This window comes from Phycodurus eques, chromosome 2 (assembly GCF_024500275.1).
Source record: "Phycodurus eques isolate BA_2022a chromosome 2, UOR_Pequ_1.1, whole genome shotgun sequence".
Classification (NCBI taxonomy): Eukaryota; Metazoa; Chordata; class Actinopteri; order Syngnathiformes; family Syngnathidae; genus Phycodurus; species Phycodurus eques.
The window spans coordinates 15,760,288-15,787,572 of NC_084526.1; the positions used below are offsets into that span (position 1 = coordinate 15,760,288).

At 41.8% G+C, this 27,285-nt stretch overlaps 1 protein-coding gene across 1 annotated transcript in view; it reads right to left on the minus strand.

Moving 5' to 3' along the window:
- Window positions 1-27,285, minus strand: part of cd276 (CD276 molecule) — a 137,364-nt gene that overhangs the window by 43,484 nt on the left and 66,595 nt on the right. The window contains exon 5 of the mRNA XM_061668544.1: window positions 3,354-3,491. Coding sequence (XP_061524528.1) covers window positions 3,354-3,491 — 138 coding nt within the window. The remainder of the gene's footprint in view (window positions 1-3,353; window positions 3,492-27,285) is intronic.

Below are 27,285 nucleotides of genomic sequence, written 5' to 3' on the forward strand. Positions count from 1 at the left end.
ACCAGCTATGAGTGGAATGTGGCAGGCACAATGCAGTCACTTAATCAGCAGCCCAGGGCGAGCTCAAAGGACAAGCTGTGATGAGAGCGCCTGTATGGCCATCAAGCTCAGTGCAATGGTGCCCCGTCGTGACACACACACGCGCACACACTCACATGCAATCACAGTCATAGGATACACACACACACACACACACACACACACACACACACACACACACGAACACACAAACTTACATACAATCACAGCCATAGTCACCCCCTAACATACTATCCATCCCTCTCACCAGGAGAGCAAACACATTCAGCTTTAGCTGTTGGCTTAAGAACAATCAGTAGAGTTGGGTAACGACACCACTGTGGTGAGTGACACACTTGCACACACGTGTCCTAGGATGCTATGTCAAGGAATTTTTGTAGTTCTGCTTAGAGGGGACACGTTACGGGCTTTTTTTTTTAAAGGCATTTTCACAAATATTTAGGTCTCTGGGGTACCCATTCATCAAGTGTAAAATGAAAAAACACAATTAGTTTTTTTTTCATTATTTCTGAAATTGGGTCATTGAGCGAGCCGTTTTTCATCCTGCGCCACTTTCAAGGGAAACTTTTATTGTTTTTACATATAGCACTTACCCCCTCAAATGGGTATTTTTTGCAAAAGCAAGTCATGGACATGTAATTACTGTTTCAAATTTAGAAATAAAAGCATAAATTGTCTCCTTTATACATAGTGTGATCTGGGATGGCAGGCGAAATATCATTAGTTGGTTCCTATAATTAGCATGACAGACTGTCCGAGGATCATCCTAACAATAAAAAGAAGTAGTGATTTGGCGATAGCTGCTGCAAAGCCACTTGCTCTACTGTCATCACATCCGCTCAGAGTGGAGGAGACATTTAAATAAAGGTCAGCCGGTGTCTGCAACAAGGCCCAGAGGTTTAAAAATAAATATGGACGTGACATAGACTCAGAGGGGGAAGAGTAAATAGCTCCATAGAACATATGGACTCAAATGAATGGAAAGAGAGAAATATAAAATGCACTGCCTCCCGTGAGCAAAGGGCTCTTGGGGTTGTGTGGCCCCTTTTGTGTTGGGCGGGAAGGAGGTGGAGGCACCGAAAGCAGGATTGAGTTCAATACGACATCGGCTGTAACAGCTTCAACTCTTGTGGGAAGGCTGTCCACAAGGTTTAGGAGTGTGTTTATAGGAAGTTTTTACCATTCTTCCAGAAGTGCATTTGTCAGGTCACACACACTGATATTTGATGAGAAGTCACGGCTCTCAGTCTCCGCTTTAATTCATCCCAAAGGTGTTCTATCGAGTTGAGGCCAGGACTGTGTGCAGACCAGTCAAGTTAATCCACACCAAACTCTGTCATCCACGTCTTTATGGAATTTGCTTTGCGCACTCGTGCACAATCATGTTAGAAATGGAAGAACTGTTCCCACAAAGTTGGGAGCATGGTCTAAAATATTGTCTCCTTAGTTCCAGTGAAAGGAAATCTGAAGGATTAAGCATACCAAGAACTTTTGGACAATTCATTGCTCCCAACTTTGTGGGAACAGTTTGGGGATGGCCCCTTCCTGTTTCAACATGGCTGTGGACCAGTGCACAAATCAAGGTTCATAAAGACATGGATGAGAGAGTTTGGTGTGGATGAATTTAAATGGCCTGCACAGTCCTGACACCAACCTGATAGAACACCTTTGGGATGAATTAGAGTGCAGACTGAGAGCCAGATCTTCTCCTCCAACATCACTGTGTGATCTAACAAATGCACTTCGAGAAGAATGGTCAAAAACTCCCTACACACACTCTTGAACCTTGTGGAAAGCCTTTTCAGAAGAGTTAAAACTGCCATAGCTGTAAAAGGAGGACCAATGTCATTTTAAACCCTATTGATTAAGAAGGGGATGTCACTTAAGATCATATCATCAAGGCAATATAATGTATACAAACTGTTGTAATTCCTACTCTTTTCACCTGATTTCGATGTAAATACCCTCTAATTAAAGTTGAAAGTCTGAAGTTAAAGTACATCTTGTTTCATTTAAAATCCATTGTGGTGGTGTTACAGCTAAAAATATTATGTCGATATCCCAATATTTATGGACCTGACTGTAATCAATGATCACTGCGTTGTTATTCTATAGTGCGGTTTCAGGTGTGGAAAACAAAGAAAGTTAAATTAAAACAGTTTATTGTGAATGAACCTGTCTTAGTTTGTTATTTTGTTAAAACAAATATTGATTTAAAGTGATGTTGTTACTAGTGTAATTAGTATAAGAGCGTGCTGAGAGCGTGGACACCGGGAGTGCATGCCATGCTCTCGTTCATACAGAGCTAAACTCCGGTTAATCCCGCGGTTCCAGCACTTGTGTCCTGTGGTCCTGCATGGCTCACAAACTGTTTCCCTGCTGCCTGGGCTCTTTCTTCTTGGTCCGCCTCCCCGAAGACCTGTGCTGTCAGACCGGACCCAATGATTGGGCGGGGTCTGGTCGGTGTCATACTTGTAGTGTGGCCACTCGTATGGTCCGAGACACAAAACGAATTTATGACACCATGTCTTGTAATCTGTCATAGCGACCGTCATGAACAACGAGAAAGGTTGCGTCGTCAGAGCTCTGCATTACTCTTACTCAAGCAAATATTTGGAGGGCTAATTTTTACTTTTGCTTGAGTCATCCATCCATCCATCCATCCATCCATTTTCTGAGCCACTTCTCCTCACTACCGTGCCGCCTGCTTGAGTCATATTATTCTTAAGTAGAAGTACTTTTCTCCATCCATTTTCCATACTGCTTATTCTCACTAGGATTGCGGGCATGCTGGAACCTAACTCAGCTGACTTCGGGCAAGAGGGAGGGTACACCCTGAACTGGTTGCCAGCCAATCGCAGGGCACATATAAACAAACAACCATTTGCACTCACATTCACACCTACGGGCAATTTAGAGTTTTCAATCAACCTACTATGCATGTTTTTGGGATGTGGGAGGAAACCGGAGTACCCGGAGAAAACCCGGGGATAACATGTAAACTCCACACACGTGAGGCCGGATTTGAACCCAGATCCTCAGAACTCTGAGCCAGATGTGCTAACCAGTCATCCACCATGCCGCCTAAAAGTACTTTTACTTGAGTACAATTTTTGGGTACTCTACGCAACTCTGGTTATTACTTTAGACAGTCTTTCAGTTACTGCTGAGCCACATTTGAAAATGTTGGCTTCCAGAATGAAAGCGTTCACATTTTGTTCAGCCTATGAGGATTACACTTTGACATCCGCCTGGTGGTACGACATCATTAGTGAGATGTGAGAATGCCCGCCAGTGTCAAATGGCCTTCTTACCTTCTCTCCTGGCCTCCTCACAGCTCTCCTTGATCTTCCTGCGGCAGACAGCAGCCAGCGCCACGAGGAGGACCAGCAGGCACACGGCGAGGCCGACGGTCACCCACAGTGCCACAGGGGGGAACGAGATGTTCTGACCTGAAGCGGGGTAGGGGGTGGGAATTCAACAGGAGGGTAGGAGGACGGTAGAGAGGGGAAAGCATCATGAGTGACTTTGACTGTGTAGTCTGTTTTAATCAAACTTTTGGTCAGTCATTTTCTCCCTGGTGCGGTTTCTTCAGGCAGGTGTGAACCAAGTAATCAAACTCAAGGTAATATCCCCCTATTAGTTGATTTTTAGAATTGGGTTTGGACCAAATCTGCCACTCCGGCATTGCTTGGTTTGGTGAGAAACTGATCTGACTTGGATCGAATGAAGGAATCAGCTTTGATCCTACTTGGCTTGATAGTGACGTAATGGTAAGTAGAGAATGTTGAGAGACAACTGTCTTACTGAACACAACACTATTCGTATTGTCAGGTGTGAAGGCCCTCTTGGAATCATTGTTTATTATTATTATTTTACCAATAAATGAATCCCCTTTTTATGGGCATCAACATACCTGACAACTCCATTTTTGTTTTAAAAGCACAAAAATGCTGGTGTATGCTGGAGAACATTTTAGTATTTTAGGCGTCTGCAACACAGCACCCCAAAAGACATACACAAGAAGAAGAAGCTCACCCCCGAACACCAGAATCACTGTTTGACTTGAAATTGTATGGACATGTCTATCATACCAGGACACACACAAAAAGTACAGTTACAATGTTTTGACCCAAGTTGTGATCTCAAGTCTTACTAGAAATTGGATATACAAAAAATTGGAACAGTAGTTTTATCAATCGACACAATTCAGTAGCCATCATAACAGGATACGCAAAAAAGTCTCAAAGACCCATTCTGGTTTGAAGCAGCAGTTTTACATAAATTCCAGGAGCTTGCAGTTTGATGAACTCCTACTTGTGAATGCGCCTAAATAAGCCCCAATCAGAAGCAGGTATCCAAGACAGATTGACGATTTTTTCGTACGCTGTCTATGGATGGGTGGAGCATGGCAATTAAATTTGATGAGACTTAAAATCTGCCCAGATTTAAGTCTGTGCAGGTTTAATTTGTGTATGCCTTGCTTAACATAAGATAGATAGTGTATCTTGTGGTTTGCTGTGATGCATTGAAATAAACTAAGCGAAGGAAACAGAAAAGGTTCATAAAATACAAAGGAGAAAAGGGAAAATTTATTTTTGCAGGTACTTGGTTTTACAGGTGCACATCATGCCTCTGTCAAGGCCCCTCTGACCTCTGTTTAACTTCTGTTCCTTATGGTTAGTATTCATGATCAGATCATTCTTACGCTGTTTTACTCTTTCACTATTTTGGAAATTCCCCCATTACCCTTCAAAGACCAAAAGGTGTATGTTTCTGAGAGAACGTGTAAATCTGGAGGGAACACAGGCAGTTCTCTGGGCTGTTTCAAGTTCCCTCTTGACCTCCTGACCGCTGATACCATTGTCCGAGAAAAAAATACACATTTATGGCATGCTCAGTTTAACAGTTTCAAGATTCCCACCATTACCATACTTTTTCTCGATTTAACACACAGTGGTACAGTATACTACAATCCATTTTAGTAGACACGGGTCGAATTTGAACAACTAAACAAATTCTGTAGCAGCTGTAAATAATTATATTTTAAAATATTTATTTTGGGGTATTTTGGGGTCACTTTATGAATTAAATTTCATGGTTTAAAAAAAATGACATTTAGGGTATTTTAATTGCAGTCAAATATCAAAACGGGTCAAATGTCCCAAACAGTAAGTAAGGGTTAAGATCATGGTTCTCTACACGGGATAAAATTACATTACTGATCAGTGATTAACGGTGATTTGTCACTTCTGACATCCAAAACCGTTAGAATTCTCAAAGACAACAGAAGCCTAAGTCAAGCTTTTTCTTTTTGTGGTGAGGCCACTTCAGAACTCCTTTTGAGTCATTCCGTTGAGTACAGATGGCCGATTGTGGTTGTTTCGCTCAAACAACATTGGCACAGCATTAAGCAAACTGGAGCTAACCATCGCCTTCTGCGGTTGAGGTTCTGATGAAGGGTATTTTTGGTGCATTATCTTCATTAGGGATCAGGACACAAACACGATTATGCATATTAACGTGTAAATTGTGTTTTTAATTAATGCTTTTTTGACAACGCTCTCTTGCAAAATCACATAAAAGTGAGTTATGGTGTCTCAGCAAAGGGCAAACTGATGAGTGGAAGCAAAAAAAGAAAAAAAATGGTCAGCAGGAAAAATTATATATATATATATATACACACACACACATATATATATATATATATATATATATATATATATATACATATATATATATATATCAGAGACACAGACAAATTTCCCCCGAGTATTCAAACTGAACAGAGGGAGAAGAAAAGAAAACAGGCGAGCCAGTGAATGGCTATGAGCCTGGCGATAGCACAAACAGGCCTCCTTCAAAGAATACCCACTCTGGCCAGATAATAAGGGAGGGGGGAGGAGAAAAAATACAGAGAAATCACTGGCTTTGGAAAGAGGAAATGATGAAGCATCTGCGAAGACTTGGCATGGAGTCTCAAGGCAGCCAGTCAAGGCTTTATACAGTGAAGCCAAGATGGAGGGCAAACAGAGGGGATCCTTTCTGGAGATGAGCCTCCATCAGAGGCGCTCCATATGATGACAGGAAACAATTGCTCCTGTTTGTCTCACGCAAGAGGCAATTAAAGGGCAACATCATTGAACAGGAAGAGACTGTATCATAGAATATGATTAAATTACTTGGTACCTTTTGGTTTGAACGCCCCAAAAGTTGTACAATTTGGAGTTTGATGATAACTGTGGTGACAAATGCGACCAATTTGAGCCGCCACCATCCATCCATTTTCTATACCATCCATCCATCCATCCATTTTCTGAGCCGCTTCTCCTCACTAGGGTCGTGGGCGTGCTGGAGCCTATCCCAGCTATCATTGGGCAGGACACCCTGAATTAGTTGCCAACCAATTGCAGCATTTTCTAAACCGATTATCCCCATTAGGGTCACGGGAGAGCTTGAACCTATCCCAGTTTTGGTCAATACCCCGTTGAATGTTTGCCAACCAGTCGCAGGGCATTTACAGAGTAACAACTGATCACATTCACATATATGTACAATTTAGAGTCTTCAATGAATCTAACATGCATGTTTTTGGAATGGGGTAGAATGCCGGAGTACCCGGAGAAAACCCACGCAAGCACCATGCAACATCCACAGAGGAAGACCTGAGCAGAGATTCAAACCATGAACCTCAGAACTGTGAGCCAGACGCACTATCCACCTGATCCGGGCTGCCCCAACCACCATCATATGTCATCATTATCACATGAACGATCAGCACACCTCTGTAAACGCAAAGTGAATAATGTCAACTGACAGTTAATGGAGTAACCATTGCAGTACTTGTCCAGTGTTTCTTTTAAATGTTATAAACTTTTACAGTGCCATGAAAAAGCATTGGTCCCCCTTTTCAAGTTCTTATATTGTTTTCATAGTTAGCCACCTTCAATGTTTAAGATACTCAAAAGAAAGCCGTTTCTAAAGCTTTGGGCTTCCAGCGAAACACAGGGCAGTGATTTCCAACCTTAATGGAGCCAAGACATATATTTTACAATGGAAAAATCTCACAGCACACCAACAAACAAAAATGGCACAAAAAGTGGACACATTAATTACTGTATGTACTTCTTGCCATCTAATAGAAGTCACTATGCCTCAATGGCATAAATAGATGAACAAAGATACATTATTTCTTGTAAATAAATAACTTTTTGAGCAATTAAGTAAAATTTGATAATTTCCCACAGCACACCTGAAGATCGCTCATGGCACTAATGTGCCCCGGCACACTGGTTGAGAATCACTGCCATAGGGAAAGCCATTATCCTCACATGGAGAAAACATGGAACAGTGGTGAACCTTCCCAGGAGTATCCGGCCTACAAAGATTACCCCAAGAGAACAGCAATTACTTATTCAGGAAGCCAAAAAGGAACTCAGGGCAACTTCTAAAGAACTGCAGGCCTGAGTTAAGTTCAGTGTTCATAACACAACAAGAAGGAAGGGACAAGGCAAAAATGACATCCATGGCAGCAACCAACACAAAAACAACTGCTGACCAAAAAGAAAATAAAGGTTTGTCTTACTTTTACAAAAACAAAAACAAATAATTTAAAAAAATTTAAAATATCTGAATGATTCTCAAGACTTTTGGGAGACTATTATATGGACTGATGAGAAGAAAGTTGAGCTTTTTGGAAGGTGTGTGTCTCGTTACATCTGGTGTAAATGTAGCACAGCATTTCAGAAAAAGAACATCATACCAACACTCAAACATGGTGATGGTAGTGTGATGGTCTTGGGCCGCTTTTCTCCTTCAGGGCCTGGACGACTTGCTGTAATTGATGGAACCACGAATTCTGTTCTTTAACAGGAAATCCTGAAGGAGAATGTGACCTCAGTTTGTGACCTCAAGCTGAAGTACACTTGGGTTCTGCAGCAGGATAACGATCCAAAACAAACCAGAAAGTCAACTTTTGAATAGCTTAAAAAACAAAATGATGGTTTTGGAGTGGCCTAGTGAAAGTCCAGACTTGAAGCCGATTGAAATGTGGTGGCACAAACTTAAGAAGATCATTCATGCTCGAAAACCATGTTTTCTGAATTAAAACAATTCGGCAAGGAAGAGTGGGCCAAAATATCTCCACAGAGAAGTGAAAGACTCATTGCCAATTATAGAAAAGGCTTGATTTCAGTTGTTGCTTCTGAAGCTGGCCCAACCAGTTATGAGGTTTAGTGGGCCATTACTTTATCACACAGGGCCAGGTAACTATTCAATAGATCTCTGGAACTGTGCGAAGTACCATCCTGTTTTAAACGCTCCACCACCATTCCAGTCCCCAAGAAACCTACAATCTCGGGTTTAAATGACTACAGGCCTGTCGCCTTGACATCTGTGGTCATGAAGTCATTTGAACATCTCATGCTGGACCACCTCAAGAGCATCACAGGTCCTCTGCTGGACCCCCTGCAGTTTGCCAACCGAGCGAACAGGTCTACGGATGATAGAATCAACATGGGACTGCACTTCATCCTAGAACACCTCGACAGTGCAGGGACCTACGTGAGGATCCTGTTCGTGGACTTCAGCTCAGCGTTCAACACCATCATCCCTGAACTCCTTTTATCCAAGCTTCTCCAGCTCAGCGTCTCACCTGCCACTGCCAGTGGATTCACAGCTTCCTGACGGGCAGGACACAGCAGGTGTGGCAGAGGGAGCACTACGGCGCCCCAAGGCAGCCATGGCCCAATGGTTAAGATCATCGCCTGTCACCGTGGGGGACCTAGGTTCAAGCCCCCGACTGGACTATCCGCCCACATCCCCCGGACTCACGGCTCTGGTGTCCTTGAGCAAGACACTGATACCACGAAATGCTCGAAATGCTTCAGCTGCCCCCTGCTCCAGTGTGTTGTGTTCACTGAGATGGGTTAAAATGCAGAGAACAAATTTCGTGTGCATGCATGCATGCTCATGACAAAAAAAAAAAAAAAGGTTGTGTCCTCTCTCCGCTGATTTTCTCTCGCTACACGAACGACTGCACCTCAGCGCACCCGGCTGTCAAACTCCTGAAGTTTGCAGATGACACCACTGTCATCGGCCTCATCAAGGACGGTGATGAGTCTGCATATCGACAGGAAGTGGAGCGGCTGGAGCTGTGGTGCGGCCGACACAACCTGGAGCTGAACACGCTCAAGACTGTAGAGATGATCATGGACTTCAGGTGGCATCCTTCGCCACAGCTGCCCCTCACGTTGTCCAGCAGCCTTGTGTCAACCGTCGAGACCTTCAAGTTCCTAGGAATTACAGTTTCTCAGGACCTCAAGTGGGCAACCAACATCAACTCCGTCCTCAAAAAGGCCCAGAAGAGGAGGCACTTCCTGCGGCTTCTGAGAAAGCATGCCTGCCACCGGAGCTGCTGAGACAGTTCTACACAGCGGTCATCGAATCAGTCCTGTGTTCTTCCATCACAGTCTGGTTTGGTGCTGCTACAAAAAAGGACAAACTCCGACTGAAACAGACAATCAAAACTTCTGAAAGGATTGTCGGTTCGCCCTACCCACTCTTGAGGACTTGCACGCTGCCAGAACTAAGACAAGAGTGTGCAAAATCCACTCGGATCCTCCACATCCCGGTCACCGGGATGAAATATGAAAATGAGTGCTAGACGACTCTGCATCTTTTTGCACAATTGTCAAAAAAAAAAAATGTGCCGGCATTACCAGATGACTAGCAACCCTTTATTGCTCAGTGACTCTTTTTTTGTCAATGTCTTTATGTCTCAAAAGTGTTCTCTGTCAATTGACTGTCTGTTGTCGTACTAGAGCAGGCTCCAACTACCGGAGACAAATTCCTTGTGTGTTTTTTGGACATACTTGGCAAATAAATATGATTCTGATTCTGAACTGAAGTTTTTCTTTTTTCCTGAATAAATAAAATCACAATTTAAGAACATTTTAAGTTCACATTGGTTATATTTTTCTGATATTTATATTTTGTTTGATGATCTTAAATATTAAAGTGGGGAAACTATGGAAAATATAAGAATTTGAGAACGGGGCCAATATTTTTTCACGGCACTGTATTTTGGTATTGTGCAGCTTTTTGTGGACAAATTATTTTATTGGGGATCTTCTGTGACTGGTAGCATATGAGTCTAATTTGTTTGTGCTGTTGGCAAGAAGGGTATTCAGTTAAGCGTAAACTTATACTGTAAGATAGCTTGTACTAGGTGCCGACTGGTTAACTGTCAAAATGAAAAGGTAGTGTGATTTGTTAGCAAGTTAGGCCCGCCGCACACAAAGGGAGGCGGCCAAACGCAACTGAAGTGGACCATCGCGAAAAACTACAGTTGTCAACTCGTCACTGCGCATCAAGCAATTGAGCACTGCACATCTATAGACATGCTGCAATGGAAAAACCTGCAACCCTTTATCGGGTTTCGAGACTCCACATTGAATACACGATACTGTATTTTTTTTTTTTTTTTATCTAACTTAAAAAATGGCAACATTGTCAATGAAGAGCGGATGACTACAAAGAAGAGGAAATAGACAAGAATAAAGAGACCGTGTGGACATTTTGACTGGAGGCTCTTGCCAATGATAGATTGCCCCATTCAATGACTGAAATCAGTGGCGATTAAAATATTAAATCACAGCAAAACCCGTGACAAGTGGCCACTCATGAAAACTAATTGCCGAGCATAGCGTACTGCGCGACAGTTCAGCCGATTTAGGTCACACTGCTCAGTGTGTGGCAGGCCTTATGTTTAACATTTTACATTATATGAGTGGTTGCTTTGATTCTAGAATTAATTATTCCAAATACAATTGACCTCAGGGCTGGATGGTGGCTTGAATCTTGGCCTTATGCCTTCCTGTGTGGAGGCTGCATGTTCTCCCTGTGCTTGCGTGGGTTCACTGAAGACACTAAATTGTCCTTAGGCATGAATGTGATTGTGAATGGTTGTTTGTCTACTGTGTATGTGATCTGCGATTGGCTGGCGACCAGTCCAGGGTGTCCCCCGCTCCTCGCCCAAGGTTAGTTGGGCTAGTCTCCATTTCCCCACGACACTTACAAGGACAAGTGCGCTATGGAAAAAGGAAAGAACGAACAATTGACCTCAAGGGGAACTTTAGTTTTGAAAGACGACCAAATCGAAGTTTGACCAACGTACAGATGTCGAATTGAATATCTTGATTTCGAAATAACAATGTGCACTTCATTATCTCTGATTATAGTGTGAATTCATGGTGCACTCACACTAAAGATACTCCCTTCCAAAAGCTGCAGTTTACACTGTATTTGTCCCTAATATTGTTTCTGCAAAGTTAGTGAAATCTGCTCAAGTCACCGGTGTCATTTTGAAGAAGTCGCGTAAGCGTCAGCCAGCCGAGACTGATGACGGTGGGGCTCGCTGTCCACCGAGCCTTTCACTCTTTACTATTTAAAGGATGACCGTCTGAGAGCCTCATTGTATCGACAGAGAAATGCGTAAGAGGAACGATCACAGTTATATATCCAAGCCGGATAAGTATGGCACACATGCACACACACACACACACACGCACACAGATGTCTCTCTTTTTTTTTTCCAAGAGTGAAGAAGATCTTCTGCTCTTCAGATTCTGCCGTCTTTCTCATTCCCTTTTATTTTCACACTTTCCCAGCCACATTCTCCCTCAAGGCGGACTGATAAAGACAAATGCCACAGTCCGCTATCATTGCCACGCTGGGGCCCAAAGGGCTGCAGGATCATATTTTTCTTCTTCTCGTGTTTGATGATGTGATTCTGTTTTCTTCAGAAATAGATTTGTCTGTAATGACTTTGTTTACCTAGTCTCTATTCCCTTCTGTGCGAGGGAATGGATAGAGTGCCTTGGACATTACGTGCTGCTGCAGCTTTTATATGGACTTGCACCAAACAAGCTTCCCTTTATAGGTGTATATCTTTAAGTAGTTTGTATGTGTGAGTGGGGAAAGTACATAAATTCCAACTTTGCCATCTGTATGTTTTATTGCATGACATAAAATCTTGCTGGAAATTGTATCTGTGACAAAGATGTCGCCATATGGCAAAAGGTAGCAAAAGCATCTTAGCAAAGAATTAATGTCCCATGATCCCATGTTTCTGTCTGTAATTACAGTCATCATCATAAAAACGTTTCTTAACTGTACAGGCAATATTTCAGGTAACACTTTCAGCTTCTTAACTGACACGAGTAATAAAACCACTGAATCGATCAATCTATTTTCTGTAGCGTTTATTCTCATTTAGGCTCACGGGTGAGCTGTGGAGCCTATCCCAGCTGATTTTGGATGAGAGGCTGAGTACACCCCAGACTGGTTGCCAGCCAATCGTAGTGCACATATAGACAAACAAGCATTCACACTTATATTTACACCTGCAGACAACCCACACTGCCTGCATGGATGTCAGGAATGCAAAGATCAAAAACATAACTGACAAATGCAAAACATACTTTTGTAATTAATCTTTAGGATGCTAACTGAGCTGAGCTCTCGATATATGCATAGGTCTCGCTCTCAAGATTTTGTGAATCTTTAGGGATCTTTCTTTTGTACATACAAAAAAAAGTGATATTCTGAATTATACATTTCACAGAATTTTAAATCAACTGCTCTGGGACCATGCAGTTCCATCGGAATAGTTTACATGAAGTTGAGCCTCAAGAGGTGATCATGCAAAGATGTGGACCATGACAATGATAGCCTGAGAATTGTGTTTCATTCATTATTAAACACCATTGGATTCTCATAAGAGGCCAGACAGATCTGTTTTAATCACCTCGATCCTTGGATGTACTATGGTTGCATATCGAACAGATTCTGTCTTTCAATAGAATCTTCTCCTATTGGACGATTATTTGACAAGTTTCCAAACACTATTAGCACACCTACATCCCATTAGGGATGAATATTAATTAATATTAATTAATCTATTTCATAGGCAATTGGAATTTGGAATGAACGACCAATTCCCCAAGGAAACGACCAGTTCCCCAAGGAAATCAAAGAAATGCGTAAAATGTTTTACGTGTTGATGAAGGATTACCACGACAAAGGCATACGAGCGTGGTTTTTTGTCGACAAGCTATATGTCGACGGCCAACTGTTTCGCGATGCCAATGTCACGCCCTGTCTCTTCTAGATAAGTACTTCTTTTGAGCTGTTGTCGTTATGAATTGTCAAAAGTGTATTGTATTTAGTTTCATTCTTTCCACTTTTGCTTAGATAAACAAAAACGGAATCACGCGTACCACCAGCATGAATCCTCTCTGCTTTCCTGCTCTGCTTGTTTCCACACACACTAAATACACAAATCCCTCAAAACTCTTCTTGCGCACCACAAACCACACACCATATTTTCCCCTTCTCACTGTTTGTTTCCTATGTTCACTGTTTGTTCATTAACCTTCTATGTATCCTGGCTTTGCAGTACTTAAATATAGCATCTCTATCACCCTCTCAATAACATTTGTCAACACAATACCAAAAAATCTCCCGGAAACTGTCATAAAAACAACAACAAAGAATGCATAGTACCAAATCTATTTAAAATTATGATACACACACCCATTATATGTCACACTTAACATTTGTGTCTTGGAATGTCAATGGCATACGATCACAGGGAAGGAGAATTAGGATTATGGATTATACCACTACATTTAAAACAGACCTCTTCCTATTACAAGAAACTCACCTTACGAAGTCAGAAGAAAAATGCCTCATTGACTCTAATTTCACTCAGGTTATCTCAGCCTTTTATAACTGTAGACAAAGAGGAATCTCAATACTAGTCCATAAAAGACTACTTTTTACAATAAATAGTACAGTAGCAGATCCAGATGGCCGATATATAATTATAAAGGCTACAATATTTAACAAGCTTTACACAATTGCCAATTTATACGCTCCAAATAAAGATGAGCCAGCCTTTTTTCACATGCTCTTTTCACATTTGTTAAACTTGTCAGCCAATTCTACAATTATTATGGGAGGTGATTTTAACCTTAAGCTAAATCCCCTAATAGATCGCTCAAATCTCAAAAATAGAAATGAGCCACAATGCTCCAATATACTAGAGCAGTATATGGATGACTTTGGTCTCGTTGAGATATGGAGGCTAAAAAAACGTACAAAAAGAGAATACACATTTTTCTCCTCAGTTCACCGCTCTTTCTCAAGAATAGATTTCTTTCTTTCAAACAATTCGGCAGCTCAAAGAATTACTCCCAAAATACATCCAATCATCATCAGCGACCCCGCACCAATTTCTCTCAATCTAACAGTTGAATCAAATTTGGGACCCCCACCAACATGGCGTGTCAACACGTCCCTATTGAAGGACCTGGATTCTTTCGTGAGGAAGGAATGGGATGAGTTTCTGAATTTCAACGACTCCCCAACCATATCCCCATCTCTGTTGTGGGAAACCGGGAAAGCTATTTTGAGAGGTCAAATCATATCATATTCTTCGTATAAGAAAACAATAAAAAAAAAATTGAAAATGGAATTGGGGAAAAAAACACCTCACAGAAGAATATGTAATTAGTCCAACAGATACGCTTAGAAACCAACTTCAAAAGGCAAAACATAAATTAGACGTTATCAAAAAGAACATTTTCTACAGCAACAGTTAAGATACACTAACTTTGAATACAATAATAAATCGGGAAAATTCCTTGCGAACCAACTTCAGCGCAATAAAGAAAAGTAATTAATTACAGCCATTCAAGATTCAAACGGCAACTGTACACAGTCACCGCTAAAAATAAATGACATTTTGTAAATTTTTTATAGCAGCTTATACGCATCTTCGAACAACCCAGATCAAAAAGAAATTTAAACTTTTATTAAGGATCTAAACATCCCTTAATTAAATACACAAATTGAAGAAAGCCTTGATGTTCCTTTAACCATCACAGAATTAATTACATAACGCATTACAAAATGTGCAATCAGGAGGGGCGCCTGGCCCGGACGGAATCCCCGTTGAATTCATTAAACATTTTTGGCCAATACTAGCGCCTCTATTTTACAGAACAGTCAAGGAAATAAACGATAAAGGTAGAATTAGTGGCCATATGAACACAGCTTCAATTAAGTTATTACTCAAGCCAGGGAAAGACCGGGAAAGACCCCACTTTCGCGGCCTTATCACTGATTAATGTAGATATCAAGATTATCTCAAAAGCCCTCGCAGCGAGACTTGAAAAGGTACTTCCGTCGATAATTCACTATGACCAGACAGGCTTCATTAAAGGTAGAAGTTCCACAAATAATGTCAGACGTCTGTTGAATTTAATAAGCATGTCACAGTGTAAAAATCTAAACGCAATTATCATGTCACTTGACGAAGAGAAAGCTTTCGATAATGTTAACTGGGATTTCCTGTTTGCAGTACTTCGCAAATTTGGCTTTGGAGATTAATTTATACATTGGACAGCAACATCATACAATTCGCCGAAAGCGACAGTCACCACAAATAGGATTACTTCACAAAGTTTTACATTACAAAGAGGAACCAGACAAGGATGTCCACTCTCACTAATGCTATTTGCAATATTCATCAAACCTCTTGCTGCAGCTATACGTCAGAATGCTAATATTAAAGATATCTGCTCACTAGTGACAGAACACAAAATCAATCTATACGCTGATGATGTTCTTCTGTACTTACAGGAACCCAAGTATTCTCTTCAGGCAGTATTCAATCTCATTAAAACATTTTCATAAATATCAGACTACTCTATTAACTGGACAAAATCAACAATACTCCCAATAACAGCAAACTCAAGGACTCCTGCAGATCAAATCCCAGATTACCCTATTCCTATAAGAAACATTAAGTATTTAGGTATCAATATTTCGTCAAAACTCACAGAGCTAACAAATCTAAATTACACACCACTTCTGGAAAAAATCTCATCTGATTTAAGACGCTGGAATGACTTGCCTATATCATTACTGGGAAGAATAGCTACAATAAAAATGAAAACCTTACCTCAAATAAATTATTTATTTTCAATTATTCCATTTAAGACCACATTTAAATGGTTTCAAACCTTAGATTCTGCTGTAATATTTTTTTGTTAAAAGTCTATCTACTCTTCAGAAAAGTAAACAGGAGGGAGGCCTAAATGCTCCCAACTTTAAACACTATTATTTAGCTAACCAATTACAATACCACATCAAATGGTTGCACCACAATGAGGAGTGTGATTTTTGGCTACTTGTCTTAAATGCCATAAATGCTTCAAGAATCCAATAATCGCATCCACCTTAACAGCTTGGTGGCAAAGTTTAGAATCTACAGGATCTCAATTAGCTCCCAATATGCTCTCTCCAATCTGGCATAATCCAGATTTCGAAATTAATAATATACCCCTTCATTTTAGTACATGGGAACAACATGGAATTAACCACCGACAACAACTATATAACTAATGTTTTTAGGACACGTGATGAACTGTTCCAAGAATTCCAAATAACAGCCGGAAACGTTCTTCAATACAATAAATTAAAAGCAGCACTAAAAAAAAAAAAAAAAGCAACACTCCAGAGCACCCTCGAACTGCCGGAGTTTGTCAAGCAAATAATGAAGCTTCTCCCGCAAAGTAAAAGAAATGTCTCAAAAGTTTATAGATCAATGTCATGTACTAAATCAATGCAGTTACCAATCACCAAATGGGAAGAAGACCTTTCCATGTCTGCTGACCGTAGCTACTGGATACAGATTTGTAACAATACGTTTAGAATGACAAAAAACACAAATCTACAGTTTATACAATATAAAGTGCTCCATAGAACACAATTTACTCAGTACACTATGCATAAAATGGGCTTCTCTCCATCTAATATATGCGTGCAATGCACCAAAAATACCCCATTTTCATGCTATTTGGGAATGTACACCAATTCAATGCATTTGGTCTTCAGTTATACAAAACCTCTCGTATATTTTGAACTGCAGGATTCCACTTTCCCCAAGATTGTGCATACTTGGCGACTTAAGCATAATCGACCTACCTAATAAATATTCGCAATCATTACTTGTCGCGTTAGATACCGCTAAGAAAACAATTCTATTAAACTGGAAAAACAAACAAGCTATTAACATCAATCACTGGCTAAATCTCATCATAGAATATATTGCGTTAGAAAAATATCAGCAGAATGAAAAAAATCAAATACATACGTATAAAATATACGTAGATAGCTGGTGACCTTTCCTCAACATGCTAAATCTAGACTCTTGATTCCTTTGCCTGGGTGGGGTGCCAGTGTGAAAGTAAATAATGGGATTCTGTATTCTTTGTTGTTGAGGTTGTTTTTGTTATATAATTATTCTGTTGATTTATTTTTATTATTTACTTTCACACATTTTAGATCGGTTTGCAAGGTAAGAGGACACATGCATGGAGTGGGGATCTTCTCTTGTCCCTGTTTGCTGTTCCGGCGGGACTTTTTTCTCTCCTTCCTTATCTCGGGGGTGGGTGGGAACCACTGGGGCAACCTCCTGGGAAGTATTGGTTGTGTGATGGTGACTCACCCATGTTCCGTGGGTGCTGGGGCGGTGCCAGCTGGCGCTCGCCTGGGTCACCCGCTCTGGCTTCTGGTGGAGGGCGATGGGGTCCCCTTGTCGCTCCTCGGGCCTGCTTCCTCCTCTTCTCTCCGTTCCTTGCATCCCGCTGCCTCTTCCTCTTCCCGTGGGGGAGCTGGGCGGTCCCCTGCGGGCTGTGGCGTTTTTGTCCCTGCCTGGTTTGTGGGGGGGGGGTCCACCTCCCCCACTCGGGGGCAGGTAGTGGGTGCTGGCGGGAATGTGGGGGGGCCCCGGGGTCGGTGCTGCGGGTCTGGGTGGGGTAGCCCTCGGTGGTTGTCCGGTCTAATGGGCCCGACCTGCAGGAGCCATGCCTCTTCATCACTCACTCACTCACAGTATATATTTTTCATCAATCACATCTGGGCAGACATACATATCAAATGTTTCCTGGGGGACTGGTATGGGATCGGGAGGGTGTGGGTGTCAGACTGGGTTTCAGCATAACTGTGCTGTTTCCGGGTCCGTGCGCCCTGCCCCTCCGGCCTGGCTGCATCCCTGGATTTTAAATGCATCACACACTTCCCACGTTTTAATGCACCACATACACCCATCTCTGGGGTGCGGTGGGTCGTAAGTGGGGGGGATTTGGCTGTTAGGCAGCAGTGCCAGTCGGGGTGGCCAGTTATCGGGGGGCCTCGGTGGGGACGTCGGATCGCCCTGGGTCCCTCGGTGTGGGACGTGTCCCCTCCACCAGGCTGCTCTCGGGTGGACCCCTGGGCCCGATCCCGCCCCTCGATTGATTGGGTGGGGTCCTCAGCCTCCGCAGTGTGGGCACAGCAATTACAGGACACTTCTGTCAGTCTTTGTGCATGTAAAATGGTGTCAATTCACTTGCATGTATCTGCAGGCACACACCCCTGGGACTCTTTCACTGGGTGTGGGGCCACGCACTTACTGCGACAAATAACTCATGAGTATGCAAATCACTTGTGTATCCCATCACTTATACTCTCGTCTTGTAGGCTTTTATAATTTACACAATTAATCCCACCACACTTCAGTTGTACAGTCGGGTTCACGACCCTTGTCCTGCATGTTTCTTCTCCTGTCCTTGTCCTGTTCTATCTTGTCTTGTCCTTCCCTCACAGGGTGTAGCACTACAGCCCCATGCAACACTCATATTTAATGTTTCATTGTTGTAGATACTGTAATGACTTACTTCTCTCATCCTGTTTACAATTAGTGCTTTGTCTTTTGTCTTTGTTTCTCTCTCCCCTCCAGAAACTTTGTTCTGTTCGACTCTGATTCTCAATAAACCTCAATTATAATACTAAGAAACCACAGCGGACGCTTAAAAACTCCACTGTGACACAGTAAAACTGTTCCGGCATAAAAGGGATAAAGATTTTCCATTCTGCTTGACCTAACAGCCGAACAGGACAACAAAATTATTAAATAAATAAAATAACCAGTCAGCCATCGTGCCGGCACTATAACATTCATTTTGACAATAACATGGAAAAAAAACATCGAAAGAACTCTCTGCTATACGAGACACATTTAACCTCTCTCAAGAAGAAGAAGAAGAAGATTGTATTTTTTTCACAAAAATAACAAGTCATTTCATTGCATTTATCTGTTGTTAGGAGTTCTGGCGCTATCTGATCGGGGGGGGGCGGGGTTGTGAGCTTGTCAACCACAGCAAACAGAGTGCGAATATCGTTGAAGTTCTTACTGATGATTTCAGAAAAGTGTTGCTGTCTAGCCCTGCCTAGCTCTTGGTTAAAATTACAAAGACTTTGTCTGTAGAGGTCATAGTCAATTTGGAGTTGTTTTTATCCACTTACGTTCTGCTTTCCTACACACTCAACATATTAAGAGTCCAACCCACACTCAAGGTCACATCTTAGACCTCGTCATCTCTAAGGATGTTGAAATTCTATCAATTGACATTAAGGATATGACTATTTCTGAACATTTTTGTGTATTCTTTGCATTACAGATTCTTCCAAAGGTTCAGACGGCAACTATGTCTATTAAGAAAAGGTACATAAATGAGAGTACTGCCAATAAGTTTATGGAGACCATAACTGTGCCACAAACTGTGAATGCTGAGACTTCTGGATAATTTCACCTGGAAAACCTCAAATGTTATGAATGGTGTCGACCCTATTAAAACTAAAACAATCTTGTGGCGACCTAGAACACCGTGGAGGAGCACTATGATGGTAAAGACCTCTGAATCAAAGTGTAGGAAAGCAGAACATAAGTGGAGAAAAACAACTCCAAATTGACTATGACCTCTACAGACAAAGTCTTTGTAATTTTAACCAAGAACTAGTCAGGGCTAGACAGCAACACTTTTCTGAAACCATCAGTAAGAACTTCAACAATACTCGCACTCTGCTGTGGTTGACAAGCTCACAACCCCCCGAATCAGATACCGCTAGAACTCCTAACAACATATAATTGCAATGAATTGGCTTGTTATTTTTGTGTAAAAAATACAATCCATCAGGTTAAATATCAGCACAAATCAGAAAAATGATAAAATGATACTACATCTGAAGCCACCCAGGAAAAACTCTATTACCATGTCAGAATTTGATACAGTTGACCAAAAAACTAGAGAAAACGGTTCAGCAGCTGAAACCATCAGCTGTCTTGACTCAATACCATCTGACTTTTTCAAAGCTATAAGTCTGTGCTCGCTGATTTGCAGCAAATATTGCTCACTTCAGTCAGGCGGATTTCCTAAAGCTCTTAAAGTAGCTAGCATTAAGCCTCTTCCAAAAAATAGAACGCTGGACGACTTCCATGTGCGCAAGCTATCGACCCATCTCAAATCTCCCTTTCATAGCCGAGATTGTTGAGAAATGTATTTTTAATCAACTCAGGCATTTCTTGAACTTAAATGGACTTTTTGACAAATTTCAGTCAGGTTTCCGAACTCATCACAGTACAGAAACTGCTCTTATCAAAGTGCTAAATTATATAAGGTTGAATACTGACTCGGGAAAGGTGTCAATTCTGGTCTTGTTGGACCTCAGTGCAGCTTTTGATATGGTAGATCATAATATACTGCTGAACAGGTTGGAAACGTGAATAGGACTAAATGGAACAGTCCTTAAATGGCTCAGGTCCTATCTGAAGGAAAGGAGTTATTTTGTAACCATTGGAAGTGTTCAATTCCCATGGCCTCACCACCTGTGGGAGGGGCCATAGGGGTTGGGTGCAATGTGAGCTGGGTGGTGACCGAAGGCAGGGATCTTGGCGATCTGTTTCCCGGCTACAGAAGCTGGCTATAGGGACGTGGAATGTCACCTCTCTGGCAGGGAAGGAGCCCAAGTTGCTGTGTGACGTAGAGAAGTTCTGACTAGATATAGCTGGGATCGCCTCCACACATGGTTTGAGCTCTGGTACCAGTCCTCTAGAGGGGTTGGACTCTCTTCCACTCTGGAATTGCCCACGGTGAGAGGCGCCGAGCAGGTGTGGATATAATTATTGCCCCCCGGCTCGGCGCCTGTACGTTGGGGTTCACCCCAGTGGACGAGAGGGTAGCCTCCCTCCGCCTTCAGGTGGGGGGATGGGTCCTGACTGTTGTTTGTGCCTATGCACCAAACAGCAGTTCAGAGTACCCACCCTTTTTGGAGTCCTTGGAATGGGTGCTGGAGAGCGCTCCCACTGGGGACTCCATCATTCTGCTGGGGGACTTAAATGCTCACATGGGCAATGGCAGTGAGACCTGGAAGGGCGTGACTGGGAGGAACAGCTTCCCCACTGGCTGAGGGGTGGCATTGGGTCCCTGTGGCCTCCTCCAGGAGGCCGGTTTCCGGGGTGCCTCGGTGGGGCCGGTGGACCACCCTGGGTCTCTCGGTGTGGGATCTGTCCCGTCCACTGGGCTGCTCTCGGGTGGACTCCTGGGCCCGACCCCGCCTCTTGATTGATTGGGTAGGGTCTTCACCCTCCACAGTGCAGGCACAGCAATTACAGGACACTTCTGTCAGTCATTGTGCATGTGAAACGGTGTCAATTCACTTGCATGTGTCCGCAGACACACACCCCTGGGACTTATTCGCTGGGTGTGGGGCCACTCACTTATTGCGACAAGTAACTTATGAATATGCAAATTGCTTGGGTATCCCCTCACTCACACTCTGGTCCTATAGACATTTAGAATTTACATAGGCACTCCCACCACACCTCAGTTGTACAGCCGGGTTCACTACCCTTGTCCTGCATGCTTCCCCCCCTGTTCTGCCCAGTCCTGTCCTATGTTCTCCAATCCTTCCCTCACAGGGTGTAGCACTACTGCCCCATACAACACTCATATGTAATGTGTCATTGTTCTAGGTATATAATGATTTACTTTCCTCATCTTGTTTACAATTAGTGCTTTGTCTTTTGTCTTTGTTTCTCTCTCCCCCCCAGAAACTTTGTTCTGTTCGACTCTGATTCTTAATAAACCTCAATTATAATACTAAGAAACCACAGCGGACGCTTAAAAACTCCACTGTGACACAGTAAAACTGTTCCGGCATAAAAGGGATAAAGATTTTCCATTCTGCTTGACCTACAAACCGAACAGGACAAAATAAAAAAAAAGACGTATGAGCATGTGGAAACACTAGTTCCATGCATTATGGATTTTTTTTTAATGATCAAACACCACTACGTAGAGTAAACCACATAAAGTCACAAAGAAACTCTTTGGATCCAAGTATCTGCCACTAATGGTGTTGTGTGCTATGGAGAACACAACTGCAGTTTATCTTATATTGTCAGCTGGATTACAGGTGCTGCATTGCCTTTGGATGTTTTGTATTTTAAAAGGCCACAGCAGACAGCTATGTTAAAAATAGATGTTTAACAGGGCCAGGAAACAGTATGATAAAATACTACTTCCTTTTGGAGTCCCTAACATCACTGGTGAGACATAAACCATAAGCTTATTCTCTGAAAAGACATAGAGGGGACTCACAAGGGGCCAGTTCAGGTATTGTTTTGGCTTCAGTAAATGTGAGCAATATGATTTCCTGGCATTTTTTTTTTTTTTCAAGTCAGAGTGTTTTCTCTTACACTTTCTTAGTGGAATAAAGTGGTCCAAAGATGCCCTTGCCTTTCATCTCGGATGTGCCACGTGATGAAGATGGGGATCAAAGCTGTTTTCCTACCGACTGTTAGTCCAGCGTTACCTGCCTGGAAGCAACCTTGCCTCTTAAACTGGGACAAAAGGGAAATAATGTACCTTGACAGAGTGATGCCTTCCAGCTAAAAGAAGAGCCTAAAGGCTCATTGAAGACAAGCTGAGGGATAAGAAAGAGTCAATTAGGGTTTTGCCTTGGATGGGCATGCTGAACATCTTGTCTTCATTCAAGAAGAAACAGAGGGGACTGTTGTGGGGGAAAAGGTCTTGACCAGCAGATATGTTCACAGCCCTGCTAAAAGAGCTGAGGAGATAACAGTCATAGGTTGAAGTACAGTACAAACTCTAGAGTCAAACACCCTGAAACCTCGTAACATTTAGCATTGGAACAACATTTTCAAAAACAGGACATTTCAAATTGACAATGCAGAAAATGCACAAACATAGATGAATTATGATTCAGTTACTGGTTTGGTCCATAATATGTCAGAAAATCAGCAACATTTTTGATAATTGTTTTCCAAAGTAAAAGATGTTTGCAAATGTCTTATTTTTATGAAACACAAAGCTAATCAGTCTGCTTTATTACTATAATAAATATAATTATTAATATTTACTGCTTTATTATTATTATTATAATAAATATAGTTATTAATATTTACTGTTGAAAGAATTTGGACACTTTTAAGTTAAACAAGTTCTCTAAACGATTACTCGATTATCAATAATTGCACTGAAACAAATTTTAAACATTTGGTACATAGATATGGAGTCATTAACCCACTAAAGAGGCCTATAAAATGTCTTAAATCCTGCCAAATTTGAATGAATAATAAAAAAAAAACACAATCTTTTGCCATACATTTTAATATCATTGTTATTTTGTAGTCTTTATTTTTATTTATTGTATGAATGCTGTGTTATGTACTGTATAATTTCTGCTGCCTCTTGGCTTTTGAAAGAGATTTTATTTTTCAATAAACCTTAACCTGGTTAAAAAAAAGGATAAATAAAATGTCAAATGTGGCCCATCATCGAGCTGCTGGACAGTGATGTGAGACCTTTACCTGTCAAAGGACGCTCAAAATGAGTTTGCTGAAGTCAACTACTGCCTGAATATTGATAACGTGCCGCTGTGGTTATGGTTTATAAAAAGTTAACTTTCCTGTGTGTGCTCTCCAAATAACACACACACACACACACACACAAAACTCCGGCGCTGACGTTTTAACGATGTCGCCACAGTGAGCTTTTTAGCTCCAGCCCTTCGCTTAGTGATGAGACATTATAAGAGCGTTGAAAGAGTGTTTTATTGTTTCTCATGGACTAATATTAGACTGGTTAAACGCCGCTTATACTTGTATGAAAATGAATAACGTTACAATGTTACTTAAAACATTGACTGTACAGTAAATATATATATATATATTTAATGGCCGAGATGAAGACACACATTCATTCATTCAAACAACACATTGTGAACAACATGGAACAGAAAAGTGAATACAAACTCAGTGAGACACACCAAAAGCTCACGCTTAAATCACAAAGACCTAACTCTGGCGTTGTGATTGATGCGTACCACCTCAAAAAGTAGTGGCTTGCCAACACAGAGATGTAAACGTCTTTATCAAAGTCCTGTGTGGTAAAAAGAGCGGCAGAACAATAAGAAAATAATAAAAGCCAACAGCGTTTGTGATGGAAGGTAGCCTGAATGAAAAAAAAAAAAAGGGATGAATACAAGGACAAATGATGTTGACTGTTCTCAGCTGTAGTTTGGTATTAACTTTAAAACTGTTCATCAAACCCAGAAAAGCCCCTTCCATTAAACCCAAGTATAGAAAGCTTGTAAGTGCACAGTGGATGTTTTTCCAATTATTCAAGGAACACCTGCATTCATTGGAAAGTGAAAGACTACAAGGTGACTTGTAGATGTAAAAAAAACTTTGGCAAACGGAGATAGATGGCAACTGTTTTCCATCCTCATTTTTTAAATATTTTTTTTGCATTTCAACACATTTCTTCTTTAGCGAGATGCTAGTTCGCCGTCTTATTGGCATGTTTTGAAGCGGTGCACTCATGGTGAGGAGCAACCTAGTTCCTAATTACTAATGTGATTTGTCTGAGATTATTGCCCTTCCCTCAACGACCCTGGGCTTGTGGGAAAAATAAAACAAGCCCGTGACGAGCACACACCCACATTAAAACAGGAGTAATGGCTGTGCATTAGCAAGAATAAAGTTTCTAAATGCGCTCTCTTTTTTCTCAGCAGCGGGGTCTTTAAAAGCCATCTGCTGACGGTGGTAGGGGTTGGGCAGATGTTGAGATGTACGAGAGTGAACTAGGTAAGGGCATGCAGGAAAGGGACTGTCATATGAGAAATAAATAATGAATGTGTTTTGTCATTTTTAAAACATGCTAGTGGTGAACCGTACTGACAAGAATCACAAATGGGGGTTGTGGTATTGGTGCATTCTCAGCTTGTAAGCTACTGTATTTCCTCAAATAATAGACACCATGCCCAATTATTCGGTGTGTCCATCACCCACTTCAGCTAAATAAAGCCTCCCTCAGATGGTAAGAAATTATCTCAGTCCATAGATACTATTGTTTACACGGACATTAACTCATTCAGAACCCCACACTGCCATCCACTTGAGTGCATTTTGACTGATCTTTCAAGACAGGTTAGGTTTTAAGACAGAGTATTGTGTTCTATGACTATGTAAACACCGAAACTATTGAAGAGAGGTAATATCCTCAGTAGCTTTTTTACATGGTGCTTTGTTGTCTTTTCTCATGATCCCAACACACTCTTTCTGCAAATTACGATGACACACAATCTGTTTACACTATACATACGCAATCTAAGTGTGTTGTGCCTAAATTTGCCCACCTTACACCAGCAATTTTCACCCCCATAATCTCTGATCTCCTACTCAAAAGTTGTGCTGGTCTCAAATCCAAAGTGCTGCATTGCCTCTATCTACAGGGTTCTGTTGGTGAGTACAGCTTGAAATTCAAAGACAAGCTGCGCCCTACCCGTTGAACAATTTTGTTGACGTCAATGGCAGTGAAAGGTTGAATTCCATTTGACATCTATAGACATCAATAATAGTGAATGATTTTAATAGATAACACTGAGCCCTTTTGAACTCTGCTGCTAACGGAAACAGTAGCACCAACCGAGGTATGCAAAGTCTGACACAAGATGTGTGGAGTGTTAACGCATCATGTTCCTCACGCAGTATTTATGACAATTTTACATTATATGCAGGGGTGCACATAAGTGGCGCATGTGCACTAAAAACGTTAAAAGCATATCAGATTTGATTGTATCAGTGCGTATTTGCGTTCCGCAAAGCATTTTCTTGATTTTTTCTTTCTATCTTTGGGGAGCGCAGCGGTAGACGGGGCTTGTGTAGTGCTGTCTTTCACAAACAACTCGTTAAAAAATGAACAAACCTTTTGAGTGAACGTACTACAACCCCAATTCCAATGAACTTGGGACGTTGTCCATCCATCCATTTTCTGAGCCGCTTCTCCTCACTAGGGTCGCGGGCGTGCTGGAGCCTATCCCAGCAAACATCGGGCAGGAGGCTGGGTACACCCTGAACTGGTTGCCAGCCAATCGCAGGGCACATACAAACAAACAACCATTCGCACTCACAGTCACACCTACAGGCAATTTAGAGTCTCCAATTAATGCATGTTTTTGGGATGTGGGAGGAAACCGGAGTGCCTGGAGAAAACCCATGCAGGCACGGGGAGAACATGCAAACTCCACACAGGCAGGGCCGGGTATTGAACCCGGGTCCTCAGAACTGTGAGGCTGACGCTCTAACCAGTTGGCCACCGTGCCGCCCTTGGGACGTTGTGTTAAACATAAATACAAACAGAATACATTGATTTGCAAATCATCTTCAACCTATATTTAATTGAATACACTACGAAGACAAGATATTTAATGTTCAAACTGATAAACTTTATTGTTTTTAGGAAATATGAGAATTTTATGGCTGCAACACGTTCCAAAAAAGCTGGCACAGGTGGCAAAAAGACTGAGAAAGTTGAGGAATGCTCATCAAACACCTGTTTGGAACATCCCACAGGTGAACAGGCTAATCGGGAACAGGTGGGTGCCATGATTGGGTATAAAAGGAGCTTCCCTGAATTGCTCAGTCATTCACAAGCAAAGATGGGGCGAGGTTCACCTCAAGTGAACAAGTGCGTGAGAAAATAGTCGAACAGTTGAAGGACAATGTTCCTCAACGTACAATTGCAAGGAATTTAGGGATCTCATCATCTACGGTCCATAATATAATCAAAAGGTTCAGAGAATCTGGAGAAATCACTGCATGTAAGCGGCAAGGCCGAAAACCAACATTGAATGCCCGTGCCCGTCGATCCCTCAGGCGGCACTGCATTAAAAAAGCGACATCAATGTGTAAAGGTTATCCCCACATGGGCTCAGGAACACTTCAGAAAACCAATGTCAGTAAATACAGTTAGGCGCTACATCCGTAAGTGC